Here is an 18,491-nt window from a genome sequence, read left to right on the forward strand (position 1 = left end):
TATTAATACATCTCAATAATTTCAAATAATTTTCCATCATTAATGTGACGGAAAATTTTAACATTTAACGTGAGCTTGAATGTGATTGGCTATTTGTGAACAAAGCCACATCCCCAGTTATAAGAGGGTGTGCAAACTAGTGCAACTACATTATCTGAGTTGTTCATGTCTACTTCCCTCTTGAAAAGATTTTAATTGTTTTTCAATTGAGTTGTACATGTCACAATGGTGGAAACATTTCTGAAATGATTTATCTGCAGACTTCTTATAGCCACTGTATGTCATCCGTTTTGTTTTCTGGAAATGGACGATCAACGGCATTTAGGGAGTCGTTTCCCATCATCATCTCAACTTACCTTCATCCTCAGAGACGTCCAAAATCTCGTCCACCGTCTCAGGAAAACTCATTCGATGCTTTTCCGTCGTGATCTGTGAAGAACAGAGATTACAAATGAGGCCACCACCTAGATGGAAACAGGCAGGTGAGAGGTCACAGTGTCTTCTTTGGCCTCCGTGCGAACGTGTAATGGTGGCTCACCGCAGAGACGGACTCCTCAGTCACCAGTTTGAGCACGTCGATGACGGAGATGTAACCCAGACGCTTTGCGATGCCCAGTGGAGATGTTCCATTCTGTGTTGAGATTGAGAAAGAGAAAAAATAATTACACGTGTATTTAAAACAACCACAGCTTTGCCTTAGTCCATTTAGCTTAATGCTAACAAACTATTCAAAATGCCATTGTTTTGGTAATAGGTGGATGAACACGTGTAGACAGATAATATAATACTCACAAGCATATATTCTTTATCCTCTACTAAAAATTACTACTATTACAGCATCTTCCTGAGTCACTTACAGTAGTAATAAAATAACTATTCTTCTTCTCAGTGTGTCTGCGTGAGTTTTATACTACCTCCTAGTGGCCGAGGGAGGCACAACAGAAGGAACAGCGCAATGAATTGGATTACCGCATTAAATTATGAGGCACATACTCTTTAATTCTTTACATTCTATTTAATGATGTTATTACCCTATGTTTTTATAAAATAACCTAACGCATTATAGATGCTATTTTTCCTCAACAACAAAAAAAACAAACACATTTATATTTTGGGGGGCTGGAACGAATTACTAGGATTTCCATTAATTCAAATGCGGAATGATGACTTGAGATGTGACTGTTTTGAGTTACGTGCATGGTCATGGAACGAATTAAACCTGTACCTCAAGTCACCACTATATTATTGTTTTTATTCCCATTAATCTCTCTCATCCTGAGCCAGGATTGACCATCTTTTAGTGAACAAAGGGCTTTACAGCAATGTTAGCTACTAGTTAGATGTCGTCTGGCCAGCTTCCATATACTTGTCACTTGTGATCAAAGGTTAGGGTGTGTTATATGTGAGTTATGTTTTAAGGTTTATTGTCTGATTTAACTATACCCTTGTGAAAATGCATGCAAAAAAAAGATCAGTGAGTTGCTTCATTTATTATCATTTCTTTTTTGTCATTTAAGAGTGTTTTTAGAGGGCTTCATTGTTATAAACATACTATCAATTTACATGGGACAAGAAGGCACACTCATTTACTGCCTTGTTTTTCAAATCAAATATTTACTGTAATTATGACTTTACTGTACTACAGCATTAGCATAGTTTAATGACACAATATGCCGCATTTCGAATTTGGGTTACACTGCCGCAGTAGGAACGGAACTCCATTGTAAACCGAGGACCCCTCTATACTTGAATGACAGTTACTATTATTAAAATATTGCAGTATTTAAAATATTGTCTACTATACTTGAGATTTTTTATGGCAATTTTTTTGTACAAACCCAGCATCCGGAGGTTCACTATACATGTTAATAGGTATTTATTTTCTGTTGCATGAGTAATTTTAATGCCATCTAACAGGTGTGAAGCCTAATAGTTAGTGGATATTTTTCACATGATCAGCCGGATTCTTATGGGAGGAAAACGTTGTGCCTGACCGTGACTCACCGATGTAATCTCATTGGGCTGGGCTCCGTGTTTCAACAGCAGGGTGACAATATCGGTGTGACCTTGCTGAGCTGCTTGGTGCAAAGGAGTGTAGCCCATCTGCAGGGGGAAAAAGAGAATGTACAGTATGTCCTCTTTATTCCGCTGAGTGCAAAGTTCTGATAAGGCTTTTGTGGTTCAAACAAATAATGAAGCAGAAGTCACACATTACTATAATTTTAGTATTATATATTAGTATATTTCAAGATCTTGCAAGCACATTTAGAACGTACCCTTGTTTTGCTGTTCACATGTGCCTGCTGCTGGAGGAGGAACTTGACCATTTTGATGTTACCATAGTGACAGGCCACATGAAGGGGTGTGTAGCCCATCTGGAACAAACAAGTAGTTACAGTGAATACAATACAAAAACAATAAAGAAATGACAAAAAGCACATACTAACTCCAGAATTAGAGAAGTGTTAATTCAGAGTATTTTAACTGTAACATCTCAGCCAGCGAGTCATATATTTCATCACTGGTGGAAGTATTTAGATTACCCTTGAAGCAGCATAAACAGATGCTCCCTGCTTGACCAGTGTGTCAGCAATGCCCACGTGGCCCTCTTGTGCCACCAGATGGAGAGGGGTCAATCCACTCTGCGGAGAAAAAGATGAAAGAATTATGAAGTGAACACTAAATCTTTCTGAAAAGGTATGATCTAATATCGGAGGCACATGTGCTTCAGTTTATCCAACAACCGTCCATTCATTCATTCAACTTGTAATATGACTTGAAACAATACCTTGTTTCCTAGATTTACATTGGCTTGTTTGGAGATGAGTAGTGCCACAATGTCAGGCCGTCCCTCCTGTGAGGCCAGGTGTAGGGGAGTGATGCCTTGGAGGGACTCGGCATTGGGCGATGCCCCATTCTGCAGCAGGCAACTGGCTACTTCCATCTGGTTCTGCTTGGCTGCTATATGTAGAGGGGTGTAACCATTCTACAGAAAGACATGAAGACAGGAGTAGACATTGCCTCGCTGGTGAGCCGTGCAATATCAAAACTCCAATGATGTTAGAACTGAAGAGGATAATGAATTTCCTATTACTCTATGTCAACTACAGAATGTTTCACCTACTGTGTGGTGAAAATATTGAGGCATAACTTAATGAATTGATTCTTTTACAAATCAAGTGCTGGGCTAGATCAGGGATGGGCAAACGTTTGGTCTCAAGAGCCTCTTTTGTTCAAACTGATAGGTTGACATGGTGAGGTAAAAAAGACGAAGTATATCACATTTGATTTTACTAATACAAAAGTATCATACACAGTATGTTTTTATTTAATTTTAAAGTAGCCCTTTGTTTCTTGGTACAGCAAAAACACTCTCTCTCTCTCTCTCCCTCTCTCTCCCTCTCTCTGGCTTGCTATAATTGTTTCTGTAAAATACAATATTTTGTGTCTAATTGAGACATTTCTGCCAACTTTTAGCACCTTGTGTCATTGCTGGGTCAATGGAATTGATATTAACATGTCAATTCAAAAGAATTATATATATATATATATATAAAGAAGAAAAGATTTTAAAAATATATATTTTTTTGGACTACTCAACATAACAGGAGTGTTAATCAATTAACCAATGTTTCTTTTTCGACCATTGGTTAATTGATTAACACTCCTGTTATGTTGTGTACAGCAAAATGATTTTTTTGGGAAAGCCCTTTGCTTTTCTAGCATAATGTTTGCCTGGTGCACAAAGCAAAGTCCATAAATGCAAATGTCAGCACATGTAGGAGGTTTCTGTAGAATAACTAGCATACAGTGTAGATACTGTCAAGATGTCTGACCTCACAAATGTTCTCCTGAATCAATAGACATAAAATTACCCAAGAGGCACCACAAAATCATCACAGAACAGAGATAGCTGTTACAGTAGCAAAATGGAGACCAAAACTGTAATAGCCATGTCCAAATACTTTTGTCTACTGTGTGTGTGCGCGTGCGTGCGCGTGTGTGTGTGTGTGTGTGTGTGTGTGTGTGCGTGCGTTTCACTGCATGTGTTGTGACAATCTGTGTTCGTCTGTTTGGCTCTTACTCTGGCAGTGCTGTGTGCGGATCCTCCCTTGCTGACCAGGAGTTTAACAACATCCAGGTTGTTGTGATGAACCGCCACATGGAGGGGTGTCAGACCGTTCTGTTAAATATACACATGAACACATTAAAGGCACAAACACGCACAGACCACACAGAAACATGCATATATGAGACATACTACAATAATGGCACACTGTGGAAATGTTGCCTCTGTCATATATGCGTACGACTGCTTCACCTTGCCGGCTGCATTGGGATTGGCTCCTCGCTCGAGAAGGAGCTCTGCTACGTCCACCTTTCCGTATTTAGAGGCCACGTGGAGTGGGGTGAAGCCTTTCTGCTCAGGCGAAAACCAAACAGAAAATCCAAAATCACTGTTCTGACAACAGCACTTTTCTATTCCAAACAATGTATTTCTCATACTGCAATCATCCTACGAAAGGTGAGCGGAATTATTTGTCATTTACACTGCAGCATTCAAAAACGAATAGAAATAGAAAAATAGAAATAAAATAAAATAAAATAGAAATGCTTGGTCATACAGTAGATGATGACAATGTACTGCCATCCTCCAATTGTTTATAAAACAGAAATGGTACCAAAAGTTGTTACTTGAACATATCAAAACAAAAAAGTCAACAAACTGCTGATGGCAGGGTTACTTTACATTTGTTTTCATGTAAACACAAAACAAACACATCTCTTTGTCGTCATGGAAGTCAGCTAGCTTAATGATACACAACGCAAAATGCCATAGACGGGCTAGCAAATTGCATCTATGTCGCAGTGTTATAACTATAACGGATATTTGAAAACAAATGGTGAAGCAACACATGTACAAAGACATCATTCTAACACAGTAAATCTTTATCCTCTGTGAAAAATGACCAATATTACTGCACCTTATGCCTGGATCAGACTACATGACAAATTTGGTCTTTCACGATTGCACTGTCAGACTACTGCCATAAAATCTTGCCGTATCTCTGGCAGACAGTGGCAATACTGCACGACATGTATTCCTATACCACCGCATCCCATCTTTTACGATCACTGGGGTTTATCTTGTCAAATCAAACACTTGAAAACGTGTGACCGGTTAACGCGACCGGATACACATTACGATGGCGACGACACCAACAGTGTTTAACCTTACTTTGGTCATTTTGGTCTGCTGCGCTCCAGCGTCTAACAAGATGCGTATAGTGTGGATGTGTCCTTCCCGCCCAGCAATATGTAACGGCGTGTGCCCTGCCGTTGTGGACGAGTCGGGGTTGGCCTTGTGCTCAAGAAGCAGCTTGACCAGCTCCTTGTGTCCCATCCGGGCAGCACAGTGAAGGGGGGTCTGGTCATCCTGGTAACAGAAAGGAACAGGAAAGGAACAGGAAAGGAACATTTCATTTTTAACTGTACAGATTAAAACAAGACTACCTACCTTTGCCTTGGCATCCACTTGTGCTGAGTTCTGCAGCAGAAACTGGGCAACTTCACAGTGTCCTGCTCTGGAGGCCATGTGGAGGGGGGTCTCCACCTTCTGAATAAATATAGTTGTTGAAATTACACAGCGGCAAACTTGGGGTCACGGCTTGCTTAGTGGACTTTTGCAGTTGGTAGGGAGGATGTTCTTACCACATTAGAAGCATTAGGTGAAGCCCCTCGCTGGAGCAGGTTCTTTGCTATATTCAAGTGACCCATGAAAGCTGCTACATGGAGAGGAGTTAGGCCAGACTGCACAAATAGAGACATAATCGTGCATAAATCGTGAATATGGGTCAACATGGAAATTCATGTACACAATGTATATTTATACAAGTACCACAAAAAGAATCTTGAAGTATAAAGATCTGGAGCAAGGGATCACCTCTGTGACGGCTTCTAAGGAAGCAGAGTGTTTGAGCAGCAAGTCCATTGACCGCATGTGGTTCTTCTTGCATGCAATATGGAGTGGTGTGAAGCCATTCTGGAGACAGGAAAAAAAGTTCACATCAACATCAGAGATTAATTATGTGCATACAGGGTATACAGTATACTGTACAAATAAATATTGTAGAAAATTGTAAAATACTGTGTGTAGATTCATTAAACACATAGGAAAATACTTTTGAGAAGGCCAATTCCTACCTAATTTATGTTGTCAAAATATATTTGTTTCTTACATCATATTCTAATTTATATTATATTCTAATCAGCTGGTGAATTTGGGGTTTTCGTTAGCTGTAATCTAGAATCATCGAAAATATCATGACATTATTTCTGTGTTTAGTGAAGCTATAGTATGTAATGAGATAACTTTTTGAATTGAACTTCTGAAATAAATTCCATTTTCCACGATATTTTAATTCACTGTATGTAGCTGCATCTGTTTATCATGTAAATACGTTTTTAATACTTCATATGAGCATATATGGTATGTGTTATGTAAGCCCACTTGGTCTTGTTAAATGTATGAAAAGCTTACCTTTTCAATAAATGCTTGCACTTTCATGAAGGTTCCTTATGACTTTACGTTGTATTGTAATTAGTGTACTGTACTGTTTTTAATGTTCTGAGTAGTTATTTTTTCATTTATAAATATTTAATTTATGTATTGAGATGCCCCTGTATCTAAATATGATCATAAGACTCTTCTAATCTTCACGTCTCAACTGTCACCATTTTGAGTATAATAAACATCTAAAAATAATTAAACAAACAATAAACAATTACCAACGCTCGAGCGTTGGCCTTGGCCCCCTTGTCGAGAAGAACTTTGGCCATGCGATGGTGGCCACAGTGGGCTGCTACATGAAGAGGGGTTAAATGGTCCAGTGTGATGTCGTCAATCTCGGCGTTGTATTGAAGTAGCTGTCTTACGCAGTCCATGTGATCCCCTTGAGCTGCCATGTGGATGGGGGACAGACCATTCTGTGATGAGAGGGAAAGTAGTGTTAGAAACGACAATTGATCGTCAGCTTGACTGAGGTTAGGTCTTGATGAGGCTTACGTGTAAAATAACTGAAATGTTTGGTGAGTAACGCTGAATTTACTCAGATTATATCAAAAGAGGTGGCCGACTGGTTAGAGCGTCTGCCTCACAGTTCTGAGGACCTGGGTTCAATCCCCGGCCCCGCCTGTGTGGAGTTTGCATGTTCTCCCCGTGCCTGCGTGGGTTTTCTCCGGGCACTCCGGTTTCCTCCCACATCCCAAAAACATGCATGGTAGGTTAATTGACAACTCAAAATTGCCCGTAGGTGTGAATGTGAGTGCGAATGGTTGTTTGTTTGTATGTGCCCTGCAATTGGCTGGCAACCAGTTCAGGGTGTACCCCGCCTCCTGGCCAATGATAGCTGGGATAGGCTCCAGCACGCCCGCGACCCTAGTGAGGAGAAACGGCTCAGAAAATGGATGGATGGCTATCAAAAGACTCGCAACTGTGGTAAACTGCGAGTGTAATATACAGTATCTCATTGGTATCTCACAGCCTCGATACCTTGGTTTTAGCTTGGATGGGAGCACCGTGTTCCAGCAGGATCTCAATGATGCGAACGTGTCCATTTCTGGCTGCACAGTGAAGCGGAGTCAATTCATCCTGCACGCACATAAGCAAAAATAAAAAAGGGACGCTGTAAGCATAAATGGATAAGTTTTCAGCAGAAAAAGAAACTCGGCAGGCAGGGGCAACAGATGGGGTGAAGTATTATACAGCCATCGGTGATATAATGCGAGACTTGTGTACCAAATGCAGGAAGTAGCAGATGTACCCAAAAAAAAACAAAAGAACAAACCTTCGTTTTGGCATCTATCTGGGCACCTCTGTCCAGCAGGAGTCGGACCATCATCATATTTCCCCTCCTGGAAGCGATATGAAGCGGTGTGATGCCATTCTAGTGAAAAATAGATGAACATTTAGTTATTCACACGACTTAATAACCAACCATCCAATAAAAGTAATGGTAATAAAGTCTAAAGACGAGTTGAAAAGGCTGAGGAACTGTTCTTGGCACATAATATTTGAATCACAGGCTAAGACCACTGACCTTCGGGGTGAAGTTTACGTTGGCTCCTCTGTTCAGCAGCAGCTGGGCTACGCTCATATTCTCATAGTGGGCTGCGATATGTAGAGGGGTGAAACCAGTCTACAAAAAAAAAAAAAAAAAAAAAAAAAAAAAAAGGACACACAAGACGTGTGAAAGGACGAAATCGGTAAATGGAAAGGTTACATAATGCAGTGAAAAAGCACTTCTCATTGTATAATGATTTCTGATTTGTTTACATATTTATCACACTTCAATGTTTCAGATCATCAAACCCATTTTGATATCTCACAAAGAAAATCCAAGTAAAATGCAGTTTCTAAATATTTGTTTTATTTGTTAAGGGGGGAAAAAATCCAAACCTTGTTGACCCTATTTGAAAAAGAAACGGCCACCTGAACCTAATAATGATTTATTCCACCCTTGGCAGGAATAATCAAGCATTTGGGATAACTGGTGATGAGTCTCTGTTTTGTGTTGTTGTCCTTCTGCGTTTAAGCTTAAGGGCACAAATGTACAACCAGATGTTAACCTGTAGGATTTTGTGATAGACAGGAGAATTAATTGTTTCTTTAATAACAGTTAATAGTCCAGAAGAAACAAAGCAGCCCTAACCCATCACACTGCCACAAAAATGTTTGACTGTTGGGTTGATGTTCTTTTTTTCGAATGCTTTGTTATCTTTCTGCCAGTACACTGGGATATGGACCTTCCAAAACGATTAATTTTTGTCTTGTCAGTCCACACAATACTTCTACAAAAGTCTTGGGGATTATCAGAATGTTTCTTGCCAAATGTGAGATAAGATTTTGCGTTATTTTTGGTCAGCAGTGGTTTTCGCCTTGGAACTCTCCCATGGATGCCATTTTTTCTAGTGTCTTTCTGATGGTTGAGTCATGAACACGGACCTTAACTGAGGCCTGCAGTTCTTGGATGTCATTCTGGGTTCTTTTGTGACCTCCTGGATGAGTTGTTGTTGCACGTTTGGAGCAATTTTGGTTGGCTGCCTACCCCAGGGAAGGTTCACCACTGTTAACAGTTTTCTCCATTTGTGAGAAATGGCGCTGACTGTGGTTCGCTGGAGTCCCAAAGCCTTGAAAATGGCTTTGTAACGTTTTGCAGACTGAGAGGTTTTACTTTGTTTCTCATTTGTTTTTTTAATTTTGGGGGATAGTGGCGTGATAGATTACTTTTTGAGATCTTGTCGCCTATCTCACTTTATGTGACAAGTACTATTTATCTGACTTATGTGTGAAAATCAGATCTTGGTGTGGCTAATGAAATCAAACTCAGCTTTCCAAAAACACTGGTTAAACACAGTTAATTTGTGATTTAACGGGGGTGGGTCAAAACTCTTTCACAACACTGTAACTGAAAGAGAAAATAGTTTCAAATTTATTTTAAAAGTAGTTTTTTCTTTATATAATGAGTAACAAATAGCCAATCATTACACCATCTGGGGTGTTTACCTTGCTGAGAACATCAGGATTCGGGTCGTTCTGCAGGAGCACAGCGGCGGTGCGCGTGTCGTCATTCCGGGCGGCGATGTGCAGTGCGGGGAGGCGGACTTTGCCTTTGGTGCCATAGTTGATGAGCAGTGCTACGACGTTTTCATGGCCCTGCTGCAGGGCCACTGCCAGAGGAGTAAAGCCATCCTGGAACGCAAAGTAGGAGGTGCAGAGACGGAAGAAGAGTGATTCATTTTCAACGTGGGATATTATTTTGTTTGACACTCGTGCTGGAAAATAGTCCTTATTCTTCTGGCCATATTTATACATTACCGTATTAAAGAGAACGCTTATGATACATGTACTCATCATACAGGTTCAATGTACACCAGATGCTTTACACATATGTAAAGAGCATTTTGTTTTATTCAACTCTGGAACACGGTCATTCCGCACACACACACACACACACACATGCCTACCTCGGTGGGGAGACTCTGATTGGCGCCGTTCTCGAGCAGGAACTTGACCACCTCTAGGTGGTTCTCCTGTGCTGCCATGTAAAGAGGACTGAATCCTTTCTGTATGAAACATATTTATGGTGAAGATGGTTAGCCCCATAGAAACCGTTGCGCATTTCTCTAAAATACTACCCAAAGTTTAAAATTTTCATAAACTGTTATATATAGCAAATTATTCAGCAATGATATTGTCCACATTTTCACAAACTTTGGAATGCAAAATAAACACTGAATATTTCATTATGAAAAATGTAGTGAAAACTGAGATGGTCAAAACAAAAATTGGATTAGTGACATCTGATTAAATGATCACAAGGGACTACTCAAGAGTTGCTCCAAAAGCATTAAAAAGTGATATTATAATCCTAGAAGAGCACCCCAAAAACGTCTGGAGCTCAGACAGAATATAGCTGATGCTCATCTTAAGGTGCGAGGAGAGTGGCAGTTCCTGGCATGTGCGACATGCGTGGCATTGTCGGGGGTGTGTTAAGCGGTGAAAACAACTGCATGTCAAGGAATAACTTTGTCTTTATATGGGGAGACCTACCCTGCCTAGTCTGTGTAGATATTTTTATGTGCATGTACATATTTGATGTAACTATAATCCAGTCAAACATCTAAACTTAGATAAACCAATGACTTTGCACACATGCTCCCACATTCTTTTAGTGACTCACATGTGACTGGGCATTAACATTGGCTCCATAATTGACCAGCTCAGCCACCACTTTCTCCTGGCCCGCCAGCGCTGCGATATGGAGAGCAGTGTTGCCTTTCTGGAGGTCACACAGAGAAGAGATGTAAAAGATACAGGCTAAAATAATCATACGCGCACACAAAACAGAACTAGGTTGCAGAGATGTTGCCCTTGTACATATGAAAAGGCAATGGTCTCACTTGCATTTGAGATAAACTCGCTTTGGAGGCGATCTACTCCTTTTACACAGAGTTGCCACAAAATGGCCATAACAGATGATGTGGCATTTATCTTCCTAATCCTTTTATCAGTGACGTTGGATATTGCTGCAACAGTGTGCGCTTTCATACAGCGAAAAAGCATCCTGCAATCGGATAATTGCATGCGAGACCATATGGCATATACTTCACATGTCAGACTGTGGCATTGCTTTGAACGCAAAAGGGTGTTAAACTTTACACAGGCACTTTCCACTTGTGTTAGGTCTAATTGCCAGGTTGACTTTGCCTTCTCCATTATGTGTCAGTGCCATTTATACAAAACAGCGACAGAGGGGTGGGGGAAAAGGCTTTTACCGTGCAAATTTAGGACAGCTCACCGCATCTTTCATTGAATCTCATGTTTCTTCAGTGAACATAAAGTACGTACTGTACCTTGGTGGTGGCCTCCAGTTCGATGCCTGAGTGGAGGAGCTCCAGGACCATTTTCACATGACCCTCTTTAGAGGCCAGATGTAACCCATTTAGACCATTCTTTGAGGGGGAAAAAAGATGGATTTATTCTCTGAAGGACAGCAGTATTACAAATGTATTCACTTGAAGAGATTATCTGTATCGTAAAATGTGTGTAGTTCCACTGTAATAAGCCTGTTAATAATCAGGATTAATATAATCACAGACCACATTAACTCTGAAGTCATACATCTCTTATGGCAACTTAATGAATTAATCAGTGGCACTCTTTTAAGTTGCTGCAGTAATACACTCGTCTGCACAACTTTTATCCGCCTAAATCAGACGACTGGCTGGAAAACAAAGATTTAACACGATGTTGACAGATCAAGGCTTCAAACTCTAAGTATGTTTTAAAAGCTGCCAAACTTGGCTGTCAGTGTGGATGCACTCTCAATCCTAATTTCAAATCTTGTTGGTTTAAAACTGCAACATACCTGATTTCTCTCACTGAGCAGCACATCCCTCATCTCGCTACCGACCGCCTCTCTAAAAATAGCTACTCCGTTCTGACAAAATGCACAGTGCGACGATAGTAATAATGAGCAAGCAGCCAGTCTCAGTTATCCACACTTTTTTCGTGATGGAAAGTATACTGCAGTGACAAGCATGTGCATGACTATGGGAAATAAAATCACATTGTATGTACTATTCCTTACTGCCATTCCAATGATGCAACAATGTGAAACAGTAGAAAGTTGAAGGCAGAAGATTGAAAGAATGTTAATGTGAAATACTGAATAATTTATGTACACCACTTTACACAAAGGTGGAGTATTCCGAAGTTTTGAATTTTTAATTCTCTTTTCTGTCCTTTTTATGATTCCCTGCCCTGCGAGGATACTGCACACAGACTTTCCTCTTAGGATACAATGACAATATGTGTTGCAATTAAATGATCCACTAAAGACTTAAAGTAAAAGCAAAGGTTTGTCCTCCGCAGGATAAAATGTAATTCTTCAGGGTTTTCATTCAGGCTGTTTCATAACCATGGCCTCATTACTGCGGGAAATCCTCGTACCGTTCAACGTTTTATGAAATAGAGCTCCATGAGCTACGAACACATCTTCTCAATTTTTATTTACTTCTTCATCCATCCATCCATCCAATTTTTATAGGACTTCTCCTCATTAGGGTTGTGAGGTGAGTGAGCTGCAGTCTATCCCAGCTGACTTTGGGGCGAGAGGCGGGGTACACACTGGACAGGTCATCAGCCAATCGCAGAGTCAATCACTTGCCACAAAAATTGGCCCACTAACCGGGACTGTATTCATCATATTGATAACTTGCATTTAACGTAACCACAACGTTAAGACAAATATTGACTTATACCTTTTTGTTTGTGGATATAAGAAGAGGCATACAGCTTCAGACCCTTCTCTAAATTGCTACTCGCTCATAACTTGTAACGTGGGAAAAGGGTCACATTGCTTGGTACACTTAATTAACCATCACAAGGCTTTACTAATTCCAGCAATACCTATAAAAAGCCAGTACACAGTATCGCTCTAATTCATTTATAAAGTATAGTAGTTAAAGGTTATGTGCGCAGAGCCACGGCAAAGAATATCATGCTACTGGTATATATAATGTTTACAGTTAAACATTTATTAAACATGTACAAAAATGTATATTCCAATCTCATGCGAAGACAGGAAAAATGTTTGTCTGGAACTGCTGAGCGAATAGTATTCAAATGGGCGAAAATGGCCTTTTGCCATTATGCTGCCTCTACACATGTAACCAGTGAGACTGAGGGTATTGTAATAGAAAAGATTAGGCTTATAAATTGCAAAAGAAGATATCGTATGTATTAAAATATGACATGGAATAGTAGCACTACTGTTTTATGTTTTACAATGACGGCTCACCACTTTCCTCCTTGACTTGTACAACATATTTCTTGTAATAACATTGACAGAGTATCACACACTCAAAGATAATTTTGGAAGAATTTGACAGCATCCACCTTTCACGCCATGTTTCACAGAGGTGAACTCACCCAGACGAAAGCAACGGATGTATTGTGTTATGCCACTGAAGAATGAAATTAAAAATGTACCAACAGTAAGGTGATAACAGTATTATTATTGAAACGTTTGAGACATTTTAGATTAGTGGTTGTCACTTTGTACTTGGACAAAAAGTATGGGACTAACGTAATGAATCTTTCTGTCTTTTCTTCTTCTTTTTCTTTTCCTCATCACATCAGATGTTGATGTTGAGTGTTTTCCCACCTGCGATGAGTTCATTCCACTTTGTGCATGTTGGCTCTCAGACTTGTGGTTGATTCAAGTGTACTTTTGCAAGTCAGGGGCCTGATTGGCTCGTACATCATGTATTAAAATACTCTGACCTAAAAGTCATTAATCATGCAAATATACATCCAAATTGAGCATGACGACATTTTGACAATGTTAAGCGATGTGCTTACTTGATTAGCTATATTGATGTCCAGTCCATTCTTTATGTGATCCAGAGCTTTGTCCAGGTTGCCTGAACGAGCTGCACGAAGAAAGCTGGTGGCTGCATCAGCCTGCAATGAACACATACGATGACTGTTAAAAACAAGTAAACAATATACTCTCGAATCATCTAAGAAACAAACTGGAGGAGATACAACCATCCATTCATTTTCCATACCGCATATCTGTCCAGAGTGAGTGTTAATGGGTCATTGAATGGGAATGTGTCCACAACAGTGCATAAAAATCAACTTGGGGAACCACTTTACTGGGTAAAAAAAAAAAAAAAAAATCAATCAAAAGACAGAAGAGTCATACAATTTGGGGCTCCACCAAAAGTTACTGAAAAAATTCAACCTAAGTTCAATTCGTCTTTAGAGTATGTGCAAGTTCAAACAATATTACAGCAAATCTAGCAAATATTAAGGATTAACTCTTTGTGTTTTGCCTCTTTCTTTAGGTTTGAGTTTTTTTGGGTGACATCGGAAAGCATCTGGCTGGTCAGTAGAATATGGGCATTGAAACATAAACTTAACTTCTCCTACCACTCCCCTTTTCTCTTGCCATCACAAATGTTCAATCTTCAAACCTTCAATAGAGGTAAAAGTGATTTAGCCATTTATATTTATTTCACATTGTTTTCTACATGTTCGCCTGAGGTTATTGTCGATAGAATGCATTATTTTGTTAATTTATTTGAGTCCCTGGAGCGGACTTATTGGATTTACATTATTTCCTATGGGAAATATTACATCCGTTTTCATACAAATCAGTTTCAAAAAACAAGGTTCCACTGTACTTGCACGGTACAGTGAAGAGTGTAAAAATGCCACTTAAAACATTGCCTGTAGAGTGAATAATGTTCCATGATGCTGACCAATTCACTTTACACTTCTTTTTTTTAAATGAAAATGTATTTTAGAAAATCAACTATCATCGCCGAATATGTAGTGTTCCACTTTTGAGGTTTTACTGCACTTCCAACAGCCCTAAGTAAAAAAAAAAAAAAAAAAAAAATATATATATATATATATATATATATATGTATATATATATATATATATATATATATATATATATATATATATAAGGATATATAGCTGGCTTTCAGGTTACAAATCTGAATCTTTGAAGCAAGACTATACAGTATGTAAGACAATGGTATCACAGTTAGTCTAAAAATTTATACAATGGAGTGTCGCCCACACAGTGAGCCATGCAGGCATAGCTGAGCACACATTTTGACACGAGGCGTGCTGTCTGCCTGTCTGATCTCAGAGGAGAGTGCGCGTGCTTTGTGTCTTGCAGTGTGTTTGGCTGACTACATTTATTTGTATTTATTTATCAGTCAATAAAGCTGAGCTGCAGAATGAAAGGCTTCCAATGGCTTTGAGTGAAAATACTGCACGATGTTCCATATTCTCGACCCTTTCCTACGCTCCTTTCGGCAGCATCATTATGTGTCAGTCTGAGCTGTTGATCCCGAGGGCTTTGATTATACTGAACTTCTCTCTCACATCTCTTATCTCCAATGCACCAGGAGAAGAATATGTGTTCCATTAGATGGCATCTTCAAACAAATAAGATAATTTCCTCCGCCCTCCTTTCCATGCGCTAGTCCAATTGAACCTCATTTCATGACAGTTACACAAACACCCTCTTATCATTCCCATTATATAATCTGATTGGTTTTTTTTTTAAACTTTGTACTTGCACAACAGATAATTGGCAATTTCATGTCTTCTACTAAATTACACTATCTGAATGTCCTTTGTCTCATCTGTGGTGAAGTGAGAGCACATTCTGACAAAACTAGAGTTAATTTTGTGCAACATGGGTTATGACGGCAAAGAGGGATGACATGGCAAAGAACACCGACTCCTCTCAATAACTTCACAGTACATGTTTTTTAACTCTTAATCCTAAAAACACCACATCTGATGCACCTGCCAAACGATAAATACAGTGTATCCTGGTGCAAAGGAATAAACAAATGGTACAAATATCCAATTCCCTTTATTTAATAACTCTCTTGTGTGGTCTCTTACATTACTACAGGGACCTGATGGACCAGAGTGCAAGTTCATAATAATAAAATAATAATATCCATACAGGACATTGTTTAGAATAATAGCAAAATATATCGAAGCTTGTCCAATTGTCCCGGGATGGAATATGAGATCACAGGTGCCAAAAGTTGGTCAACTACGTACAACGGTGGTTAGACAGGGGAACTTTGGTTTACGACAGAGTTTCGTTCCTATGGCAATGATGTAACACAAGTTTGTACGTCGGAACACACTGTACTTCATCACCAACCTACGCTAACACAGTAGTAAAGTAAGCCACATATTTACAGTATATATAAAAATCAAATGAAAGGCACTAAGTATGAATCGAGCTAATTCCACTGCTGCGCAAACTAGTTAATTGTGCGCTGTTCTATCCTTGAACTGCAAACAAGAGCTCTAGTATACAAAAATGACCTAATAATATAAATGGCATACAAGCACACAAACGGTGAAAAAACACAAAAAATAAGTGGAAGGGCACGGCAGGATGTTGGTCTTGGCAAGCAAACGATGGATCACGTTAATGAACCGTCATGGATTGGAACAAAGACCCACTTCTACTACAGAAGACTGATTAACAAGCAAGCTAGCAAACACACACACACATCCTTCTTCTGACAGCCACTTCTCGCAGGGTATTGTACCATGTCACAGAGCTCCAATAATATACCGCTTCCTTGGGTTCACTGGACTCGAATGAAGCCGTTCGTCTTCAGATCTCAGTATGGGAGGTGTTCTAATGGAAGCTTCTCATCATAGATGTGAAGCCAACAAATCCGCAGCAAGTCAAGTTTATTTAAATAGCATTTAATTACAAAAGAGTCTCAAAGGGCTTCATAAGCCCACAGTTCACAGTGATCAACGACATGCCCTGGTTTAAACACCCCATCTGGGCAAGGAAAAACTCTTTGATATGAGGCTATCTTCTGAACATAGACTAATACCTCTTCGGAATGTTTCAAGAATTCAGCTAGCTGTTTTTACAGTGTGACACAAAGAACTCGAAAGGCATGGTCAAAGACGACCACTTCGTATACCACTGTGCAGCCTCAAATTGTGGCGGGCTGTGTATTTGCTACGTGGGCCTTCAGTGGACACTTACTCGACTTTAATCCACCTTCTAATCATGTACCACCACAATCACATGACAATAATAGCATAGGTTAGTGATAGACTACAGCGCATTCCAACTTGCATAGACAAGGATCTGCTGTACTAACGTCATCAAAATTTAAGAAAGAGATGAGGTGGGGTGGGGGCCCCGGCCCCCCTATTGAGATCTCAAATAGTTTTACCCAAAAAAATAAAAAATAAAAATGAAAAAATTACTGGAATATTAGTAAAACAATGACCCGCATTCTTCACACAAAATGTCCCTGCGGTGGCAGAGGGCTGACTATGATGAATCCATAGAATCCCCCAATAGGATACAATTAATACAACACTAGATATGTATTTATTGCTCTAGGAGCATAAATGTAAGAGACCAGTCAAAGTAGGTTCATTGCATATTGCACACGCAGCATTGTAAGCTACATAACATCATACCCTTATATACTAGAGACTAAGAGACTCCAAACCTTATCAGAATCCATGAAGCGTCAAACTGTAGCTTACAGTACATACAGGAAAAATTGCTTTGCAAACTGTATCCTAACACAATAGTAACATTGGTAACATCTATTCACAAATTGAATAGCATAACTATACATCTCCATCCAGGAAAGTGGTACAGATCGATGTCAAGATGAAGTCACCGCGCTGAGAATTAAAAATCAATAGCTGGGCTCCACAGAGTGGCAGCTGCTCCAGTTTTAATGTGTAGATGTATAGTAGAGTATAGTAGCACTCCAGACTCTATGGACAAACCAGTCAAAGATCCTGTATTCCCACCCTATATATAAATTGTAAGGCTGGTTTGGGGATTGAAATCCAACAACAATGCCACAATCATTAAAGGCACAAGGAAAAGTCTCTCACATTTAAAGAGGGGCTTTTTCTGGACATTCGTATGACAAAACCAAGGTGTTTTTTTTTGTTTTTTGTTTTTTTTAAAAATGAAATTGCTACTTTTATACTAAGTCCTTGTTAGAGAGTCACTCTATGGAGGTCTAAAAAGCCAAAATATGGGACCTTAAAAACCAGTGTAATGTGTTACCGCCCTCTGGTCTTCGTCAGCACACGAGCAGCTGAATTCTCCAGTAATTGTAGATTTAGATTTAGGTCTTTTTGGGAAGACCAGAGAGCCGGGTATTGCAATAGTTTAAATGACAGCGATAAAAGCATGCATCAGCACCTCTGTGCTAGTCTGAGAGAGAAACGGGGGGACTTTGGCTATACTTTTGATATATTTCATTAATTTCTTAATTTGTTTTATTGTGTGTATAACTTTAGAAAATAGGATGAGTTAGGTGTATCTAGGACAACGTTCAATCCTGCGACTTATTTATCTTTCAAGTTA

At 39.5% G+C, this 18,491-nt stretch overlaps 1 protein-coding gene across 10 annotated transcripts in view; it reads right to left on the minus strand.

Moving 5' to 3' along the window:
* ank1b (ankyrin 1, erythrocytic b) overlaps positions 1-18,491 on the minus strand; it is a 65,339-nt gene that overhangs the window by 29,983 nt on the left and 16,865 nt on the right. For 7 of the 10 annotated variants that reach the window (XM_061697554.1, XM_061697561.1, XM_061697559.1 and 4 more), the window contains exons 2-21: positions 13,928-14,029; positions 11,416-11,514; positions 10,743-10,841; positions 10,027-10,125; positions 9,566-9,751; positions 8,100-8,198; positions 7,848-7,946; positions 7,553-7,651; positions 6,790-6,987; positions 5,945-6,043; positions 5,713-5,811; positions 5,240-5,617; positions 4,322-4,420; positions 4,085-4,183; positions 2,789-2,986; positions 2,544-2,642; positions 2,277-2,375; positions 2,005-2,103; positions 539-631; positions 357-429 (exon numbers count right to left, since the gene is read on the minus strand). In XM_061697554.1, coding sequence (XP_061553538.1) covers positions 357-429; positions 539-631; positions 2,005-2,103; positions 2,277-2,375; positions 2,544-2,642; positions 2,789-2,986; positions 4,085-4,183; positions 4,322-4,420; positions 5,240-5,617; positions 5,713-5,811; positions 5,945-6,043; positions 6,790-6,987; positions 7,553-7,651; positions 7,848-7,946; positions 8,100-8,198; positions 9,566-9,751; positions 10,027-10,125; positions 10,743-10,841; positions 11,416-11,514; positions 13,928-14,029 — 2,515 coding nt within the window. Of the gene's footprint in view, positions 1-356; positions 430-538; positions 632-2,004; positions 2,104-2,276; positions 2,376-2,543; positions 2,643-2,788; positions 2,987-4,084; positions 4,184-4,321; positions 4,421-5,239; positions 5,618-5,712; positions 5,812-5,944; positions 6,044-6,789; positions 6,988-7,552; positions 7,652-7,847; positions 7,947-8,099; positions 8,199-9,565; positions 9,752-10,026; positions 10,126-10,742; positions 10,842-11,415; positions 11,515-13,927; positions 14,030-18,491 lie in introns of those variants that run through there. The other 3 variants (XM_061697558.1, XM_061697560.1, XM_061697562.1) reach the window with 2 other exon arrangements.

Source organism: Phycodurus eques, chromosome 15 (genome assembly GCF_024500275.1).
Source record: "Phycodurus eques isolate BA_2022a chromosome 15, UOR_Pequ_1.1, whole genome shotgun sequence".
NCBI lineage: Eukaryota > Metazoa > Chordata > Actinopteri > Syngnathiformes > Syngnathidae > Phycodurus > Phycodurus eques.